The 19,528-nt window shown below is 42.3% G+C and overlaps 1 protein-coding gene across 3 annotated transcripts in view; it reads left to right on the top strand.

The window, feature by feature from the left end:
* Ctcf (CCCTC-binding factor) overlaps nt 1-19,528 on the top strand; it is a 112,913-nt gene that overhangs the window by 78,070 nt on the left and 15,315 nt on the right. For all 3 annotated transcript variants that reach the window (XM_004661689.2, XM_045152190.1, XM_045152191.1), the window contains 6 exons: nt 2,963-3,096; nt 9,324-9,444; nt 10,715-10,864; nt 14,140-14,300; nt 16,958-17,140; nt 17,739-17,874. In XM_004661689.2, the coding sequence (XP_004661746.1) occupies nt 2,963-3,096; nt 9,324-9,444; nt 10,715-10,864; nt 14,140-14,300; nt 16,958-17,140; nt 17,739-17,874 (885 nt within the window). The remainder of the gene's footprint in view (nt 1-2,962; nt 3,097-9,323; nt 9,445-10,714; nt 10,865-14,139; nt 14,301-16,957; nt 17,141-17,738; nt 17,875-19,528) is intronic.

The following is a 19,528-nucleotide window of genomic DNA, read 5'->3' as shown; positions in this document are numbered from 1 at the left end:
CTACAGATGAACTCCAGATGCATGCACCAACTTTTACATCTGGCTTTACATGGATACTTGGAAATTGAACCTGGGTCCTTATGGCTTTGTAGGGAAGCACACTACCTTAACCACTAAGCCATCTCTCTAGTTCTCAATCTTGATTTTTCAAAAATTATTTTTAGGGAGTAGGGGAGAGAATGGGCATACCAGAGCCAACTGCTACTGCAAATGAACTATAGATGCATGCATTGCTTTGTACATCTAGCTTTACGTGGGTAGTAGGGAATTGTGCCCTGGCTAACAGGCTTGGCAAACTACTACTAAACCATCACCCCAGCCCTATAATCTTGGTTTTATTGTAGGCAAATGGGCTTAGGTATAGGTGAGTGTCAAGAAAAGTAATTAATAAGTAATACAAATGATAAATCAATGAAAAGAAAAGATCTCAGAAATTTTAGGCAAGCTGGGCTTGGTGGTGTACACCTATAATCCCAGTAATTGGCTGGCAGTGGTAGGAGGATCTCCATGAGTTTGAGGCCACCTGAGACTACATAATGAATTCCAGGTCAGCCTGGGCTATGGAGAGACTTGAAAAACCAAAGACCAAAAAAAAAAGTTTAAATAGCCTTTAATCTGAGCACCTGGGAGGATCCCTGTGAGCTCTAGGCTATCCTGGGACTACATAGTTAGTTCCAGGTCATTCTGGGCTAGAGTGAGATGCTACCTTGAAAAAAGAAACAAACAGGGCTGGAGAGATGGCTTAGCAGTTAAGCACTTGCCTCTGAAGCCTAAGGACTCCGGTTTGAGGCTCGACTCCCCAGGACCCATGTTAGCCCAGATGCACAAGGGGGCGCATGCGTCTGGAGTTCGTTTGCAATGGCTAGAGGCCCTAGCGTGCCCATTCTCTCCCTCTCTTTCTCTCTCCCTCTCTCTCTATCTATCTGTCTATCTGCCTCTTTCTCTGTCTGTCACTCTCAAATAAATTAGTTAATTAATCTAAAAAAAAAAAAGAACAAAACAAATGTTTAAATAGGGTAGTGATTGACATTATAACAGAATATTAGACATGGATGCTTAAAAACTCACCTGTTTAAATCACGTAGAAAGCATTTCTACTTTTGTAAAGCTTTTGATGAGCTTCTGGAATTTCCTTAACAAGGCAAATTTATATAGAAAGTAAGCTTATATATTTATGGTTTTATTTTATTTTAATTTTGGGTTTTTTGAGACAGTCTGGTTCTGTAGCCCAGGCTGACCTGGAACTTACTTTATAGACCAGGTTAGCCTTAAGGTCAGGTCAATCCTTCTGCCTCAATTTCCTGAGTTGCTATGATTATAGGTGTACATCACCATGCCCAGCTACTTTTTTAATTTTAATTTTTTTTAAATTTTTTCTGATTTTTTAAAAAATTTATTAGAGACAGACAGCAGGGGCGGGGGCGGAGAGTGAGAATGGGCATGCCAGGGCCTTTGGCTTCTGTAGATGAACTCCAGACACATGCACCACCATTGGCATCTGGTTTACATGGGTACTTAAGGCTTCACATTCAGTCGCCTTAACCGCTAAGCCCTCTCTCCAGCCCTAATTTTAATTTTTGATTTTGTTTTTCTGTTTTGGTTTTTGGAGGTAGCCCAGGCTGACCTGGAATTTACTATGTAGTCTCAGGGTGTCCTGGAATTCACGGTGACCCTCCTATCTCTGCCTTCTGAGTGCCAGGATTAAAGGTGTGTGCCACCATGCCCGGCTGATTTTTATTTTTATTTTTGGTCTTTCGAGGTAGGCTCTAACCCTAGCCCAGGCTGAACTGGAATTCACTCTGAAGTCACAGGGTGGCCTCGAACTCACAGCAATCCTCCTACCTCAGCCTCCCAAGTACTGGGATTAAAGGCGTGTGCCACCATGCCCAGCTTCTAATTTTTATTTTTAATTTATGATAGAGAAAGAATGGGCATGCCAGGACCTCCTGTCACCTCCAGACACTTTTGCCACCATGTACATCTGGTTTACATGTGTTCTGAGGAATCAAACCTGAGTCCTTAGGCTTCACAGGCAAATGGCTTAACCACTAAGCTACCACTTCAGTCCCCCAGCTGTTTTTTAAAAGAACTTTCCAGGTGTTACAGAGATGACTCAGTGGTAAAGGTTCTTGCTTTTAAAGAAGTTTCTAAATATATAGTCCAAGGGCACTGTATGCTTACTGTGAGATTTTATTTGCAAGTTAGGTTTGGTGGTACACATCTTTTCTTTCTTTCTTTTCTTTTTTGGTTTTTCAAGGTAGGTTCTCACTCTGGTCTAGGCTGACCTGGAATTAACTATGTAGTCTCAGGGTGGCCTTGAACTTGTGGCGATCCTCCTACCTCTGCCTCCCAAGTGCTGGGATTAAAGGCGTGTGCAACTACACCTGGCTATATCTTTTAATCTCAGTACTCAAGAGGCTTGCAAATTCCAGGACAGGCTGGGGCTACACAGTAAGCCCCTGTCTCAAAAAACAACAACTAAAAGGGAAAACATCAATTAATTCTGTGTCTTATTTTTTTTTTCTTTTTTTTTTTAATTTTTATTAACATTTTCCATGATTACAAAACTGTGTCTTATTCTTGATAAGACATCAAGATGTGAAAAATACTCTGATGTTTAGTAAGGGTTGAAACAGACTGGAGTTTCTTTTAACTTCAATTCATAATGAATAAGATATTCACAAAGTATGAATAAGGATTTTTTAAATCAAGGGCAACAAATTCACATGCACAGTAACAAACTAAAGTTAGACATGGGTTCTCACATCTTGGGCCTAGTGCTGTGAGTTTAGCCAGATCTTGCCATAACTTGTAGAACTTCTCTTCTGCTAGTATAGAGTTGATTGAATGACTACAGTGCCATCTTATGTGACCCCTTTGTGCCACGTATTTGCACACATTGAATTCTGTCATTAACTGTGCTCTCAATCTTTCTTTTCCTCTTATCCCTTTTTTTCTTTAGGTACTCGTCCTCACAAGTGCCCAGACTGTGACATGGCCTTTGTGACCAGTGGAGAATTGGTGCGGCATCGTCGTTACAAACATACCCATGAAAAGCCATTTAAGTGTTCCATGTGTGATTATGCCAGTGTGGAAGTGAGTGTCCAGTTATGTGTTCATACCTTTCTTAGAATGTGATTCCAATAGAATATAACTCCTATGTGACTTAAAAGATGATATAGCAAATCTAAATGAGGCAGCAGAGTCTATAGCCATGCCACCCTGAATGCACCCTATCTCAGAAGCTAAGAAGGGTTGGGCCTGGTTGGATGGGAGAGAATTCTAGATTAACACTCTTCCAGAAATACACAATATGAAATAGTTAACTGTTAAAAAGAACCACCCAGGTGTGCTAGTGCACTCCTTTAATCCTAGCACTTGGTAGGCAGATCTCTGTGAGTTCAAGGCCACCCTGAGACTACATAGTGAATTCCAGGTCAGCAGTGGCTGTCAGCCCTGGCACACCCATTCATTCTCTCTCTCTCTTTCTCTTTCTCCCTCTCTGCCTCACTTCTCTCAAATAAATAAATATGACCAAAAAAAAAAAAAAAAAGAAAGAACAACTAGTTCCACATGCTAGTACAAGCAAGTTCTACTATACTTTGAGGAAATCATGAAGCCAGACACACAAAATAGCACATGCTTTTCTTCACTTTGTTTGCAGTGGCAAAAAGACCTGGCATGCCATTCTCATTCATTCTTTTTCTGTTTCTCTCCCTCTTTCCCTCTCCCCACATAAATAAATAAATGAGAAAAGAAAGTTTGGACAGGGGAGGTGGTTCAGAAGTTAAAGTCACTTACTTGTAGCAAAGCCTTGTTAGCCTGGATTCAGATCCCCAGCATCAGGCTAGAAAAATTGTTTAGTGGATAAGTCACTTGCCTGCAAAGCCAAAAGACCCAGGTTCAGTTCTTCCAGACCCACATAAGCCAGCTGCACAAGGTGGAGCATGTGTCTGGAATTCAGTGGCTGAAGGCCCTGGCATGCCCATTCTCTCTATCTCTGCTCTGCCCCTCAAATAAATAAATAAATAAATCCCCAGTACCCAGATAAAGCCAAATACATGAGAGGGGTGCATGTGTATCATTTTTGATATTTTATTTCTTTATTTTTGAGAGAGAGAGAATGGGTACACCAGAACCTCTAGCCACTGCAAACTCCAGATATATGTGCCAGACACTTAGTGCATCTGGCTCTACATGGGCACTGAGGAATTGATCCTGGGTTCTTTGGCTTTGCCAGCCAATGCCTTAACCACTAAGCCATCTCTCTCCAGCCCAAAGAGATATTTTTGAAAAATTTAAAAATAGAAGGTTTGAGCTGAGCAGGGTGGCTCACCCCTATAATCTCAGCACTCAGGAGGCTGCCTGAGAATTGCTGTTAATTAAGACCAACCTGAGCTAGAGTGAGACCCTTACCAGAACAAGAAAAGGTTGACATGATAGCACACACCTTTAATACTAGGAGTCAGAGGTTGGAGGATTGATGTAATTTCAAGGCCATTTTAGGACTACAGAGTGAGTTCCAGGTCAGCCTGAGCTAGAATTCACTATGTAGTCTCAGGGTGGCCTTGAACTCTTGGCATTCCTCCTATCTCTGCCTCCCAGGTGCCGGGATTAAAGACATGTACCCACTATACCTGGCTATAGCATAGCACTTTAATCCTGGCACAGGATAGGTTGAAGATTATGAGTTTTAAACTACCCTGACAACATAGTAAGTTTGGAGCCAGCCTTGAAACCCTACACAGTGAAACCCTGTCTTGAAAATAGTAAGTAAGTAAGACTGGGAAGATGGTTCAGTTGATAAAGAGCTTGTTACCTCCTTGGGGCCAGGCAAGGTTGGTGGTCATGCCTAATACTATCTGTTTAATGGGAAGAAGAGAAGGTTGTTCCCCCATGAGGTAGACCTGGGTCCAAGAGCAGAACTGACAGTGAGGGCAGACGTTGGAGGTCTCCCTTCACATGAGCCCTTCTTGTACTCTGTCTCCACCCAAACCCACAATGTCAGATCCACTGTGCCATTGTCAGGAAGCCAAATGTTAGTATCAACTGCTGTCTTCAATGAGTTCAAAAGTTATTCCTCTGAGACTTGAGTCCCTGAGGATTTTTTTTTTGGGGGGGGGGGAATTGGAGGTAGTGTCTCACGCTAGCTGAGGCTGACCTGGAATTCACTATATTGTCTCAGGGTAGCCTTGAACTCTCGGTGGGTGATCCTCTTACCTCTGCCTCCTGAGTCCTGGGATTAAAGGTGTGTGCCACCACGCCCAGCTCTCTGAGAATTTTTATAAAGAACCTTAGTAATATTCTTCACGCTCTGGAAAATTATTCCTCCATGATATCTGACTGAATCAGTCCCAAGGACAGGCAGAAATTCCCCATTTATGTTTCCAGTTCCACTGGGGGAAAAAAATGGAGCTCCCCCTATTCTTTTTCCTCAGTCTCCTTGGTTTTTTGCATTTCCTACAGTTACAATGTCCCTGTTCGAGTTTCACTTGTTTGCACCATCCAGACATAAACATGAAATGAACACATAACACACAAAATATGCACTCAGGTGCTCCCCAAACTGTACTTACAGCTTTTATTTATTTATTATTTCTTCCTCTTTAAATTTTGTTTTGTTTTGAGGTAGGTTCTCACTCTAGCTTAAGCTGTCCTGGAATTCATTATTTGGCCTCAAACTCTCAGAGATCCTTTTACCTCTGCCTCCCAAGTGCTCAGATTACAGATGTGCACCTCCAAGTCTTTCATTTTAAACAATATTTTTATTTAGTTATTTATTTATTTGAGATAGAGAGAGAGAGAATGGGCATACCATGGCCTCTAGCCACTGCACATGAACTCCAGACACATTTGCCACCTTGTGAATCTGGCTTATGTGTGGGTACTGGAGAACCGAACCTTGGGCCTTAGGCTTTACAGGCAGGCACCTCAACAGCTAAGCCATCTCTCCAGCCTTATTTTTTCAAATACTTTATTTTCTTATTTGAGAGAGAGAATGGGCACACCAGGGCCTCCAACCACTGCAAATGAACTCTAGATGCATGTACCATTTTGTGCATCTGGTTTACATAGGGACTAGGGAATGGAACCTGGGTCCTCAGACTTTGCAGGCAAGCACTTTCACAGCTAAACCATCTCTCTAGCCCTATACTCACAGCTTTTATTCAATTAAAGGCAGTCAAAACTATGAGAAGTCTGAGCATAAGACAGATTATGAGTTGTTTATCAGGAAATCTTGGGAGAAGCTGTGAGTTTTTTGTCTTTAAGAAGCATCATCCAAGATGCATAGCCTTCTGTATCCTCAGGTTTGCTTTTGCAGAGAATACTCTGTTGCCAATTAGATTGATATCCACAGAGGCAGGCAGAACAATGCAAATTTATGGCCACCCTGGGTTGTGGAGTTCAAGGAATAGATTACAGAGTGAGGCTGTCTCAAAAAATAAGTAAAATACAGTACAGGCTGGGAAGATGTTATGCTTCCTGCACAAGCATGGGGGACTGAGGCTACCTTAGTGTAAATCTTCAGATCTGGGGCTTGGAGAGATGGTTCTGAAGTTAATGGTGCTTGCTTGCAAAGCTTGATGGCACTGGGTTAAATTCCTCAGGACTCATGTGCAGCCAGCTGTACAAAGTGGTATTTGCAGAGGCAAGAGCCCCCCTCCCCCCCAAAAAAAAGAAGTTTCTTGGGTGGGTTTGTTTGTTTTTGGTGTTTCAAGGTACAGTGTGGCTGTAGTCCAGGTGGCCTTGAGCTAACAGCAAACCTCCTACCTTTGTGTACTGAGTTCTGAGATTAAAGGCATGTGCCACCGTGCCCAACTCAGTTTTCTTTTTATTTTTTAATATTCTCCATACCTGGTATAGTGATTCACACTTTTAATCCCAGCACTTGGGAGGCAGAGGTGGGAGGATTGCCGTGCATTCAAGGCTACCCCGAGATTACATATGAATTCCAGGCCAGCCTGGGCTAGAGTGACACCCTTTCGTGAAAAAAAAAAGAATTAATTAATTAACAAGCAAATACATATAAAAATTCTCCAAATCTCATGTAAAACAGCCAGATGTCACCCTGTGAACCTTTTACCCCTGCCCTACAGGGGAGCAAAGACCCATGAATCAAAGGAACTCTGCAAGCTCCAGAAATAGTATTTTAGAAAAGAAACACACACACACAAAAAGAGCCTCTCCAGCTTAAAGACAAGATCAGGCAAAAGAGCACCCTCATCACCACAAGTATCACCACAGGCTAGTGGGTAGCTGCAAAGATGCATACACCACACAGAAGCAAATACATTTTGTTTTGTTTTGTTTTTGTTTGTTTGTTTGTTTTTCAAATTATTTATTTATTTATTTGAGAGTGACAGACACAGAGAGAAAGACAGATAGAGGGAGAGAGAGAGAATGGGCGCGCCAGGGCTTCCAGCCTCTGCAAACGAACTCCAGACGCGTGCGCCCCCTTGTGCATCTGGCTAACGTGGGACCTGGGGAACCGAGCCTCAAACCGGGGTCCTTAGGCTTCACAGGCAAGCACTTAACCGCTAAGCCATCTCTCCAGCCCTGTTTTGTTTTGTTTTTCAAGGCAGGGTCTCCCTCTAGCCCAGGCTGACCTGGAATTCACTATGTAGTCTTAGGGTGGCCAGGGACTCATGGCGATCCTCCTACCTCTGCTTCCTGAGTGCTGGGATTAAAGGTGTGAGCCACCACACCCAGCAATTTTTTTTTAATGTTGTAAGCATCTGCTGTTCATATGTAACAATGGCAAGAGGCCCTAACACACATGTGTGCATATGCACACACACGTTCAAATAGGAAATAATTTTTTTTTTAAAGCCAGGCGTGATGGCGTGTACCTTTAATCACAGCACTTGATGAAGGGAAGGCAGCCAGGCATGGTGATACATGCCTTTAATCCCAGCACTCAGGAGGCAGAGGTAGGAGGATCACTGAGAGTTGGAGGCCACCCTGAGACTACATAGTGAATTCCAGGTCAGCCTGGGCTAGAGTGAGACCCTACCCCGAACCCCACACACACAAAAAAAGAAAGAATTGAAGAGAAGAGTCAGATATGATGTAGCATGCCCTTAATCCCAGCATTTGGGAGGCAGAAGTGGGAGGAGGATAGTCATGAGTTTGAGGCCAGCCTGACACTACATAGTCAATTCCGGGTCACCCTGTACTAGAATGAGACCCCACCTCAAAAAAAAAGGCTAGAGAAATGACTTAATGGTTAAGGCACTTGCCTCCAAAGCCAGAGGACCCAGGTTCATTTCCCCAGGACCCACATAAGCCAGATGCACAAGAAGGGGCACACATCTGGAGTTTGTTTGCAGAGGCTGGAGGCCCTGGTGCCCCCATTCTCTCGCTTTCTGTCCTTCTCTCTCTCTCTTTACCTCTTCCTCCTCCCCTTCCTGCCTATTTCTCCAATAAATAAATAAAAATATTTTAAAACAAATTATGGGAAGGACTGGAAATGTAACTTATTAATAGCGAGTACTTGCTTAGCTCATACAAATCCTGGGCTCAATCCCCAGCACCACCAAATACGCAATACGTATATGTATTTATGCACACATACATACGTACGTACGTACATACATACATATATATATACACATACATACATACATACATACATACATACATACATACATACCTGTATTTATAGAGAAAGAAAAGTAAAGATACACTCTCATGTGCCTTAACCACCCATCTTATTAATGATAATTAATTTATTTCACAGGTGGGGAAGAGAGAGATAGAATGGCCCATGCTAGGGTCTCCAGCCACACTGCACAGTAACTCCAGACACATGTGCCACCTTGTGCTTCTGTCTTTCGTGGGTACTGGGGAATCAAACCTGAGTCCTTTAGGCTTCACAGGCAAACACCTTAACTGCTAAGCCATCTCTTTAGCCCAGAAACTTTAAAAAAAAATTACTTGCTTACAGAGAGAGAAGAGACAGAGAATAGGTTTGCCAGGGCTTCTGGCCACTACAAACTTCAGATGCATGCACTCACTACTTTATGCATCTGGGCTGTATGTAGAACCTGAGTTGTTAGGCTTTGCAGGCAAACGCCTTGACCCTAAGCTCTCTCTACAGTCCTAGTTTGATAATATTTATTCATACATGTCACTATCCATTTACCTCCTTTCCTTGAATTATATGACTTTGAGGGACAAAAGCTACAAGTAATGAAGAAATACTATCTTTTCTCCTTTTCTAAGTTCAGTGCTCCAAAACTAAGCTTTTGTGCATAATCTATAGTGCTGTTAAAGTCTGTGTTAACAAAAAAATAAGAAATTTGGTTGCTTTCATGTTTCAGGTCAGCAAATTAAAACGTCACATTCGCTCTCATACTGGAGAACGTCCGTTCCAATGCAGTTTGTGCAGTTACGCCAGCAGGGACACATATAAACTGAAAAGGCATATGAGAACTCATTCAGGTAGGACTTTTCCCTTCCTGGTACTAATGAGCTGCTTTTCAGTGGGTCCTGTTGGTACCCAATAAACTACCATATACAACCATTGCTTACCTGAATGGAAAATTGTTAACAAAGGCTCTGGCATATCCTCTGAACTTGGTATTTTGAACATACATTCGAGAGTATATCATTCAACTTGAGTCTTTTTACAATATAGAAATAGTGTAAATCAAGTGAAATTGAAATCTAGAGTTTGATTTTTAAAAATTAGTAGCTGGGTGTGGTGCTACATTCCTTTAATCTTAGTACTCGGGAAGCTATCATAGGAGAGTCACTGAGTTCAAGGCCAGCCTGGGCTAGAGTGAGACCGTGCCTTAAAAAAATTGTAGTGTATTTAATACTTAGTTTTCCCAAGTAGTTTCTTTTTCAAAAGGAAAAACTGACATTGAATGTTGTGACATATGCCTAGAATCCTAGCACTTAGGGCTGAGGTAAAAAGATTGAGTTCCAGACCAGCCTGTAATGCATGGCAAGACCCTGTCACCTCACAGAGAGGAGTAGGGGATTTGTAAGTTCTCTAGTCCCCCCGAAAGGTATGCCTTGCCATACTTTCCTTCTAATATAAATAATAAATAGAGAGCTAAGCAGAGCAGAGGTATAGGATTTGTTCCATTCTGAAGAGGCATGAGCGGAGCACTTGTTCTGAGCTCCAACCTTCCCAAGTTAAAACCTTAGATTCTTCAAAATAGATTTTTTGGGGGAGGGGCATTTGAGGTAGGGTTTCACAGCTCAGGGTGACCTGGAATTCATTATGTAGTCTCAGGGTGGCCTTGAACTCTCAACGATCCTCCTACCTCTGCTTCCCAAGGATTGATTGATTTATTAGAGAGAAAGAGACAGATAGATAGTATGGGCATGCCAGGCATGGTGGCGCACACCTTTAATCCCAGCACTCGGGAGGCAGGGTTAGGAGGATTGCCAAGAGTTCAAGGCTACCCTGAGACTACATAGTTAATGAGACCCTACCTTGAAAAAAATAAAAACAAAACAAAAAAAAGATAGTATGGGCATGCTAGGGCAAACGAGCTCTGGACACATTCACCACCTTCTGCATATGGCTTTATGTGGGTACTGGGGAATCAAACCTGACTCTTTTGGCTTTGCCAGCAAGCATCTTAGCTAAGCCATCTCTCCAGCCCTTACACCTAACATATATCTGCCACCTCCATTACATGGCAACTAAGTAATGGTCTTATTCATTTAATTTGTTCATTCTGTATTTCCTTTTAAGGGGAAAAGCCTTATGAATGTTATATTTGTCATGCTCGGTTTACCCAGAGTGGTACTATGAAGATGCACATTTTACAGAAGCACACCGAAAATGTGGCCAAATTCCACTGTCCCCATTGTGACACTGTCATAGCCCGAAAAAGTGATTTGGGTAAGTAGATTCACTAAAAGCAAAAAAAAAAAAAAAAAGAGCCATGCAGTTAATCTTATCTGAATGTGTTCTGCAGAAATTTAGAAACAGATTACAGTAACAGTGATGCCATTTTATGAGTCTTAAGAACAACTGAGGTCATTATTGCCCCTCAATGGCTATAATATAATATTGAAGCATTTTCATAAGACAATAAAAATTCTACTATAGCCTTTAATCCCAGCGCTCAGGAGGAAGAGGTAGGAGGATCACCATAGGTTCGAAGCCACCCTGAGACTACATAGTAAATTCCAGGTCAGCCTGGACTAGGATGAGACCCTACCTCAAAAAAAGAAAACTTTCTAACTCTTTAAGTTTTAATATATGTGAATGGCCTGCCACTAAGTCAAAGCCATTGGTTAGCTACTATTTTCCCCATATTTTCTTTTTTTGTGTGTGTTCAAGTTACAAGAGTATATTGTAATGGGAGAAAATAGTATGTTTCATTCACCAGATAGGAAGGTAACAGTATAGTATTAGTAATTATGGTATTAGTGGTCTTGTGGTAACCATTCCTGTGCATAGTAAGCTAGAGTTGATAAAGAGAATCTTGAGAAATTTTTGCATGACCAATATTAAATAATTATTTAGGATTTCTTTGTCTTTCGTGTTTAAAAAGAATTAAAGAATGGGCTGGAAAGATAGCACAGTTAAAGACACTTGCTTGCAAAGCCTGTGGCTCAAATTTGATTCCGCAGTGCCCATGTAAAGCCAGATGCACTGCATAGCGCATAAGAAAAGAGAGAAGCTGGGTATGGTGGCCCATACCTTTAATTCCAGCCTGGGACTACAGAGTAAATTTCAAGTCACCTGGGATAGAGTGAGACCCTACCTCAAAGAATTTTAAAAAATAAAATAAAATAGTTAGCTGTATCATCTCTCCCCCTCCCCCATGATATTGGAGAATGAGCCCAAAACATTAATAAATGCTAGGCAAGCCCTCTGCTGCTGAGTTACATCCAAGTAGAGTATTCCAGGCTTCACGTAAAGTCCATGTTCATTATACTTTGCTATTCTCAGATTAATGAAAGGTGTGTGTGTGTGTGTGTGTGTGTGTGTGCGTGCGCGCGCGCGCACATTGTAATGGAGAAAAAGTCTAAACCAATATTATCTTATGGGAAATGTGTGTGAGCCATTAAGTCACTTTCTAGATTATTCAATTTTTTAAAGTTACTTACATGATAGAAGTTAACACCTTGAACTATTTATTTATTTTTGGGTTTTCAAATTAGGGTCTCACTCTAGCTCAGGCTGACTGGGAATTCACTATGTAGTCTCAGGGTGGCTTAAACCCATGGTGATCCTCTTACCTTTGCCTCCCAAGTGCTGGGATCAAAGGTATGTGCCACCATGCTCAGCTCACCTTGAATGTTTTATACTGCTATATTTTGTAGACTGCATAGCAAAATCAATATTAACAAGCATAAACAAACTTTTTTTTGTTTTTTTGTCTTTTTTCCAAGGTAAGGTCTCACTCTGGCCTCAGCTGGCCTCAAACTCACAGCCATCCTCCTACCTCTGCCTCTTGAGTGCTGAGATTAAAGCCATGTGCTGGTCCTAACAGCAAATTCTTAGCGAGCCCCTTAATTGCCTGTCAGTTATCAAATAACAGTTACTTCCCTAAACCAAAAGAAATGGAGAAGGTAGCTAGGCATGGTATTGCATGCCTTTAATCCCAGCACTCAGAAGGCCAAAGATAGGAGGACCCCTGTAAGTTTGAGGCCACCCTGAGACTACATGTTGAATTCCAGGGCAGCCGGGGCTAGAGTGAGACCCTACCTTGAAAAACAAAAAAAGGATCTGGGTGTGGTGGCGTGCACCTTTAGTCCTAGCACTCTGGGAGGCAGAGGTAGGAGGTGTGTTTGAGGCCACCCTGAGACTACATAGTGAATTGCAAGTCAGCCTGGACCAGAGTGAGACCCTACCTCCAAAAAAAACCAAGAAAAAGAAAAAAGAAATGTAGAGGCTTACATTTTCTTTTCTCCCTGTTAACCCTACAGTTCTGGGATTGATTGATTCCAGGGCCTTGCACCTACTAGACCAGCACTCTATCATTAGTGTTAGCCTTATGTTCCCTCATTTCCAGTCCCTAGAATTGGCCCTTTGTTGTATGTGTGCTGTTTTCTGGCTGTTTTTGCTTGTGATTTTTTTGTTTTGTTTTGTTTTGTTTTGTTTTAATGATACAATCTTGATTGAAGCCAACTTTGAGCATCATTGAATTCACAACTGACCCTCGTGCCCCTGAGTAGAAAAGCCATTTCTTGTTCAGGTTGCATCCATTCTCTTTAATGAATTCACTCATCTGTTCATTCATTTGTCCCACAAATCTTTTGATGTGTGTGTATGCTTGCATGCATATGCCAGAATCTCTTGCCACTCTAATCAGATGCCCATTTAGTGGCTTTACATGGGTGGCTGGGGAGTTGAACCCAAGCAGCAGGCTTTGCAAGTAAGTTTCTTTAACCACTGATCTATCTCTTCAGCCCTGCCTCCTAAACCTTTATTTAACCCCGATTTGGGGAGGGGGGTTGTGGTAGGGTCTGACTCTAGCCCAGGCTGACCTAGAATTCACTATGTACTCTTCAGGGTAGCCTCAAACTCGCAACAATCCTCTTACCTCTGCCATCCAAGTGCTAGGATTAAAGGTGTGTACCACCGTCCTTGACTGTTAGATTTAAGCCTCATTCATACTCCTTTTTTACTTTTTGCCTTAGTGGTCCCATCAGCTCCCATGGTCTCACTAAGTCCTAATAGCTCCTAAATTTATGTTCTTACTGCAGTTTTTCCTTTATGTATGTTTCCTTTGCATTACACTTTATGTAGATGTTTTATAACATCTATTTCTTGCTGCCCTCTTCCCTATTTTGATGTCACTGACATTTCACATTCAATCTGTTGAAACTGAAGATCTATAGTGACCCACTTCTCCCTACCCAAACAAATACATACATTTTGGTCTTGGCCCTTTCTTATTATCTCTTATCTCAGTAATTGGTCCTGCAACATTTTGTTTTTAAAGCCAAAATCCTGTAGATTATCTCTAATTACTCTTCCTCATCCCACATTTAGTCAGTAACTACTATGGATTTCACCTCCTAGATTTCTCATCACTTCTTCAGTTTACTTTTATGTCCATTGTCATTCTCCTTATTTAGGCTCCCATCTACTACCTATGTGCTGAAATGCTTGTTTGTGTTTTCAGAAGTTCAACTTGGTTTTTATATTTTGATTTTTAGGTGTCCACTTGCGAAAGCAGCATTCCTATATTGAGCAAGGCAAGAAATGCCGCTACTGCGATGCTGTATTTCATGAGCGCTATGCTCTCATCCAGCATCAGAAATCACACAAGAATGAGAAGCGCTTTAAGTGTGACCAGTGTGATTATGCTTGTAGACAGGTAGGTACTCTTCTAGTTAGAAAGCCATTTATTCCTCATCCATGTCAGATAGGAACCGCTTTTGGATACCTAATATGGTAGATACTTCTGTGAAAGTTCAAACTGGTATGAGGAACATTGCCAAAATCAAAGTTTATAATTCTTGTCACTTGTTTATGGAGTTCCGGCTGAAATAATTTTCAATCACATCTTGTCATTTCTAAGGCAGACTTAGTAGGTTTTTTAAAATATTTTATTTTTATTTATTTATTTGACAGAGAAAGGACAGACTGAGAATGGGCATGCCAGGGCCTCCAGCCACTGCAAACGAACTCCAGATACATGCACCCCTTTGTGCATCTGGCTAATGTGGGTCCTGGGGAATCAAGCCTGGGTCCTTTGGCTTTGCAGGCAAGCGCCTTAACTGCTATGTCATCCTTCCAGTCCCAATTAAAAATATTTTATTTATTTATTTATTTGAGACAGAGAGAGTGAAAGAGAATGGGCACTCCAGGTCATCCATCCACTGCAAATGAACCCCAGATACATATGCCAGCCAGCTTGTGCAACTGGCTTGTGGATGCTGGGGAATCAAACCTGGGTCCTTAGTCCTTGTAGGCAAGTGCTTACAATTGAGCAATCTCTCCAGCCCAGACTACCAGCTTTTATTCCTCAGAACTATACTGGGAACTGGAGAGATGGCTTAGCTACTAAGGAATTTGCCTGCTAAGCCAAAGGACCCAGGTTCACTTCTCCAGGACCTACATAAGCCAGATGCACAAAGTGGTGCATGCATCTGGAGTTCATTTGCAGTGACTAGAGCCCCTGCTGTGCTCATTCTCTTTCTCTTCCTCTTTCTCTCTTTCTAATAAGTAAATAAAAATAAAATATATATTTTTTAATCTGTATTGGAAGGAGGCAAGGAAATGCTCAAGTTAAAGGTACTTGTTTGCAAAACCTGCAGATCCATGTTCAATTCCCTAGCATCTGCATAAGGCTGGATGTAAAGTGGCACATGTATCTGCAATTCCAAAGCATCTCGCAACAATGGGAGGCAGAGCCAGGAGAATCTGAAGCTTGCAGGCCAGCTACTGTGACCTTCATTTGCATCCTGGCAGTTTGTTAACAGCATCTAGAGATTCTCTCAAAGATGGAGTATGGACACTGTTGCAGTCCGGTTTGCATTGTTGGTAGAAATCACCCAACCAAGAGTAGCTTCTGGGAAAAAGAGGTTTATTTTGGCTTACAGGCTCGAGGGGAAGCTTCACGATGGCAGGGGAAAACGATGGCATGAGCAGAGGGTGGACATCACCCCCTGGCCAACATAAGATGGACCACAGCAACAGGAGGGTATGCCAAACACTGGCAAGGGGAAACTGGCTATAAAGCCCATAAGCCCGCCCCCAACAATACACTCCCTCCAGGAGGCATTAATTCCCAAATATCCATCAGCTGGGGAGCTAGCATTCACAACACCTAAGTTTATGGGGGACACCTGAATCAAACCACCACAGACACCTTGAAGTTATCCTCTGACCTTGGCTGTACACCCCCCCCCCACACACACACAAATTTATTTTTAAAATATGGAAAGCCAGGCAAGGTGTGGTAATACACACCTTTAATCCCAGCACTTGGGAGGCAGAGGTAGGAGTATCACCAAATTCGAGGCCACCCTGAGACTTCATAGTGAGTTCTAGGTCAGCCTGGGCTAGAGTGAGACCCTACCTCAAAAAATAAATAAATAAATTTTATACACATAAATGAATGAAGCCAGGTGTGGTTATGTACACCTTTAATCCCAGCACTCAGGAAGTTGAGGTAGGAGGATCACCATAAGTTCCAGGCCAGCCTAGACTACAAAGTGAATTCTAGGTTAGCCTGGGCTAGAGTAAGGCCTGCCTCAAAAGACAGACAGACCGGGGGGGTGGGTATTACCAATGGATATTTTTTATAATCATGGAAAATGTTAATAAAAATTGTGAAAAAAAATTTTTTTAAAGAAATTATTATTAAAACTGTGCAGGTTAAAAAAAAAAACAGACAGACAGACATACAAACAAACTGTAGAAGATGGGGATAAATTAAGTTCACTAAACATATATAAACCCGTTAGGCATGGTGGTACATACCTGTATCCCAGTTCTTGGAAGGTAGAGGTATGAGGATCAGAAGCTCAAGAATATCCTTGGCTACATATTTATTTTTGAGGCCAACCTTGGCTACATGAGACCTTGTGGAGGGGGCTGGATATTAAGTCCAAGACTGGGTAGGTAAAGAATTGGGTACTATAGTTGGGCATTGATGACACATGCCCAAAATCCCAGCACTTGGGAGACAGAGGTGGTAGGATTGCATGGCTTTGAATTCAAAACCAGCCTGGGACTACAGAGAATTCCAGATCAGCCTGGGTTAGAGTGAGACCCTACCTCAAAAAACTTAAAGAATCTGACCCTGTGGTAACGGGGGGGGGGGGGGGGGGAATGCCCATTAGGAGTGAGCCATTTTCTCTGTTAGAACTTAGGGGAAGCATTTTTGTGCCCCTGTAAAGAGACTCTATCTTTAAATAATTGAGTCCTCCCCTTGGAGTGAAAGGCCTATGGTCTGCATGTACCACAGTTGGGTGGAAGACCTGTGACCAGACCCTGAGATCTTTCTACTATGTGGCTTTGTTTCAGGAGAGGCACATGATCATGCACAAGCGCACTCACACCGGGGAGAAGCCTTATGCCTGTAGTCACTGCGACAAGACTTTTCGTCAGAAACAGCTCCTTGATATGCACTTCAAGCGCTACCACGACCCCAACTTTGTCCCAGCAGCCTTTGTCTGTTCTAAGTGTGGGAAAACATTTACACGTCGGGTAAGGGTCACTTCAGTTCCCTATTGTGGTTCTTATTGTCCCATGTTTGGTATTTGCACAATAATCAATTTTTGCCATTGAGATAATAAATGTAGAGATACTTACCATTTAAAAGGGGCTAGTCATACTCATACTGAGCTTTTCTGTCCATGTGTGAACCCTTCTACTGACCGGGACCATCATATTTTTGAGTAGTCTGATGGTGTTTAAATTGAAACCTACATCCTAGCTAACCAGTGTATCTTGGTTTTTATCTGTTGCATTAGCCAACTCAGCACTGACCAGGAGCTATTCTGATGTTTCCCTGTTCCTGACTGCAGGCCACTAATCTTCCTTTCTGAGGATCTAACCTTATTTTCTTAACAGCGCTGTTGTCTTCTCTTTCTTTTTTTCTCTTTGTCTTTCTGACTCTGTTCCAGATTGAGATCCATTTCTCCTAAATAGGGGAGGGACATATCCAAGATACACTTAACAGTAGAACTTTCAGGCTTACTCTGGATTCTTCAAAATTTGATTGTATTGCAGTAAAATAGTGAGACCTTCCTATCTCATCTTAGCATTTATTATAGTATGAGACAAAGTTTACTCCTTTTGACAGAATACAATGGCAAGACATGCTGATAATTGTGCTGGTCCAGATGGTGTAGAAGGGGAAAATGGAGGAGAAACCAAGAAAAGTAAACGTGGCAGAAAAAGAAAAATGCGTTCTAAAAAAGATGATTCCTCTGATAGTGGTAAGTGTCTCATTTGTTGGTGTTGGTTACATGTGGCAGAATTTGGGGCCTTCTTTTCAGTAAATGTGTATGTAGTGTGTAGAGACATGCAGGTTATTTTTACATTAAACTTGAAGTTTTTGTATCCAGATATGGTGGTATCCACCTGTAATTCCAGTACTTGAGAGGTAGAGACATGAGGGTCAGAAGTTCAAAGCAGCCGAGGTTACATGAGACCTTGTCTCAAAAACAAACAAAAGTCTCTTGTCTGGGCGGGTATGGTGGCACATCCCTTTAATCCCAGCACTGTAAGGTGAGTAATCTTTCTAATATATATTTACAATAGCAGTTTTTTTTCCTAGGAAAGTTTTTATTATTATTACTTTGTTTTGTTTTTGGTTGTTTGGGAAGCTGAGTGTGCTGGCTCTCAGGAGACAGAGGTAGGAGGATTGAGAATTTGAGGCCAGCTTGGATCACATAGCAACACCTTGTCTAATACATAAGTATTCAACAGGAGGCAGAGGTAGGAGGATTGCCATGAGTTCTAGGCCACCCTGAGACTACATAGTGAATTCCAGGTGAGCCTGGGCTAGAACAAAACCATGGTTTTTTTCAATGTAGGGTCTTAACCTCAGCCCAGGCTGACCTGAAACTCACTGTGTAGCTCTAGGCCAGCTCCAAACTCTAGTGGTACTCCTACCTCTGCCTCCTGAATGCTGGGGTCAAAAGGTGTTTGCCAAGCCAGGCATGGTGGTGCAGGCCAGCACTCTCGGGAGGCAGAGGTAGGAGGATCATCATGAGTTCGAGGCCAGCCTGAGACGACATTGTGAATTCCAAGTGAGCCTGAGCTAAAGCAAAACCCTACCTCAAAAGACAAAAACAAAAACCAACAAAAAATACATGGTGTTTTCCAGAGCTGGAGAGATGGTGCCTGCCTCTGAAGCCTAAGGACATAGGTTGGACTCCCCAGTAACCCTGTATCTGGAGTTCGTTTGCAGTGGCTGGAAGCCCTGGTGCACCCATCTTCTCTCTCTCTCTCTCCTCTCTTTTTCTGTGATTACAAGTAACTAACGAGATAAAGAGAAAAACATTTTTTAGGTGTATGCCAGTAAGCCCAGCAAGTTTTCCCCAGGGCATTGCAGTGCTTAATATGCTCTAGGCAAATTTTACTTAATGCTAAAAGCCAATGTTTTTATTGAATTACTCAATAATACTCCAAAGCCAGCAGAGCTTCTTTCCTTTGTTAACATCGTTGTTTTCTTAAGGTAGGGTCTCCCTGTAGCCCAGTTTTACCTGGGATTCATTATAAAGTCTCAGAGTGGCCTCAAACTCACAGCAATCCTCCTCCCTCTGAATGCTAGGATTAAAGATGTGGGCCATGGGCTGGAGAGATGGCTTAGCGGTTAAGCATTTGCCTGCGAAGCCTAAGGACCCCCGTTCAAGGCTTGATTCCCCAGGACCCACATTAGCCAGATGCACAAGGGGCTTGCATGCATCCGGAGTTCATTGCCGTGACTGGAGGCCCTGGTGCCCCCATTCTCTCTATATATATCTGCCTCTTTCTCTCTCTGTTACTTTCAAATAAATAAATAAAGATGTGGGCCATCACACCCAGTTTTATGTTAACTTGTAGGTGTAAGAAGCTAGATTTGAACAGTAACTACTCAACATGAAG

Source organism: Jaculus jaculus, chromosome 1 (genome assembly GCF_020740685.1).
Source record: "Jaculus jaculus isolate mJacJac1 chromosome 1, mJacJac1.mat.Y.cur, whole genome shotgun sequence".
Taxonomy (NCBI): domain Eukaryota; kingdom Metazoa; phylum Chordata; class Mammalia; order Rodentia; family Dipodidae; genus Jaculus; species Jaculus jaculus.
Note: the sequence above shows the minus strand (reverse complement) of the source record. Positions and strands in the feature narration are given on the sequence as shown.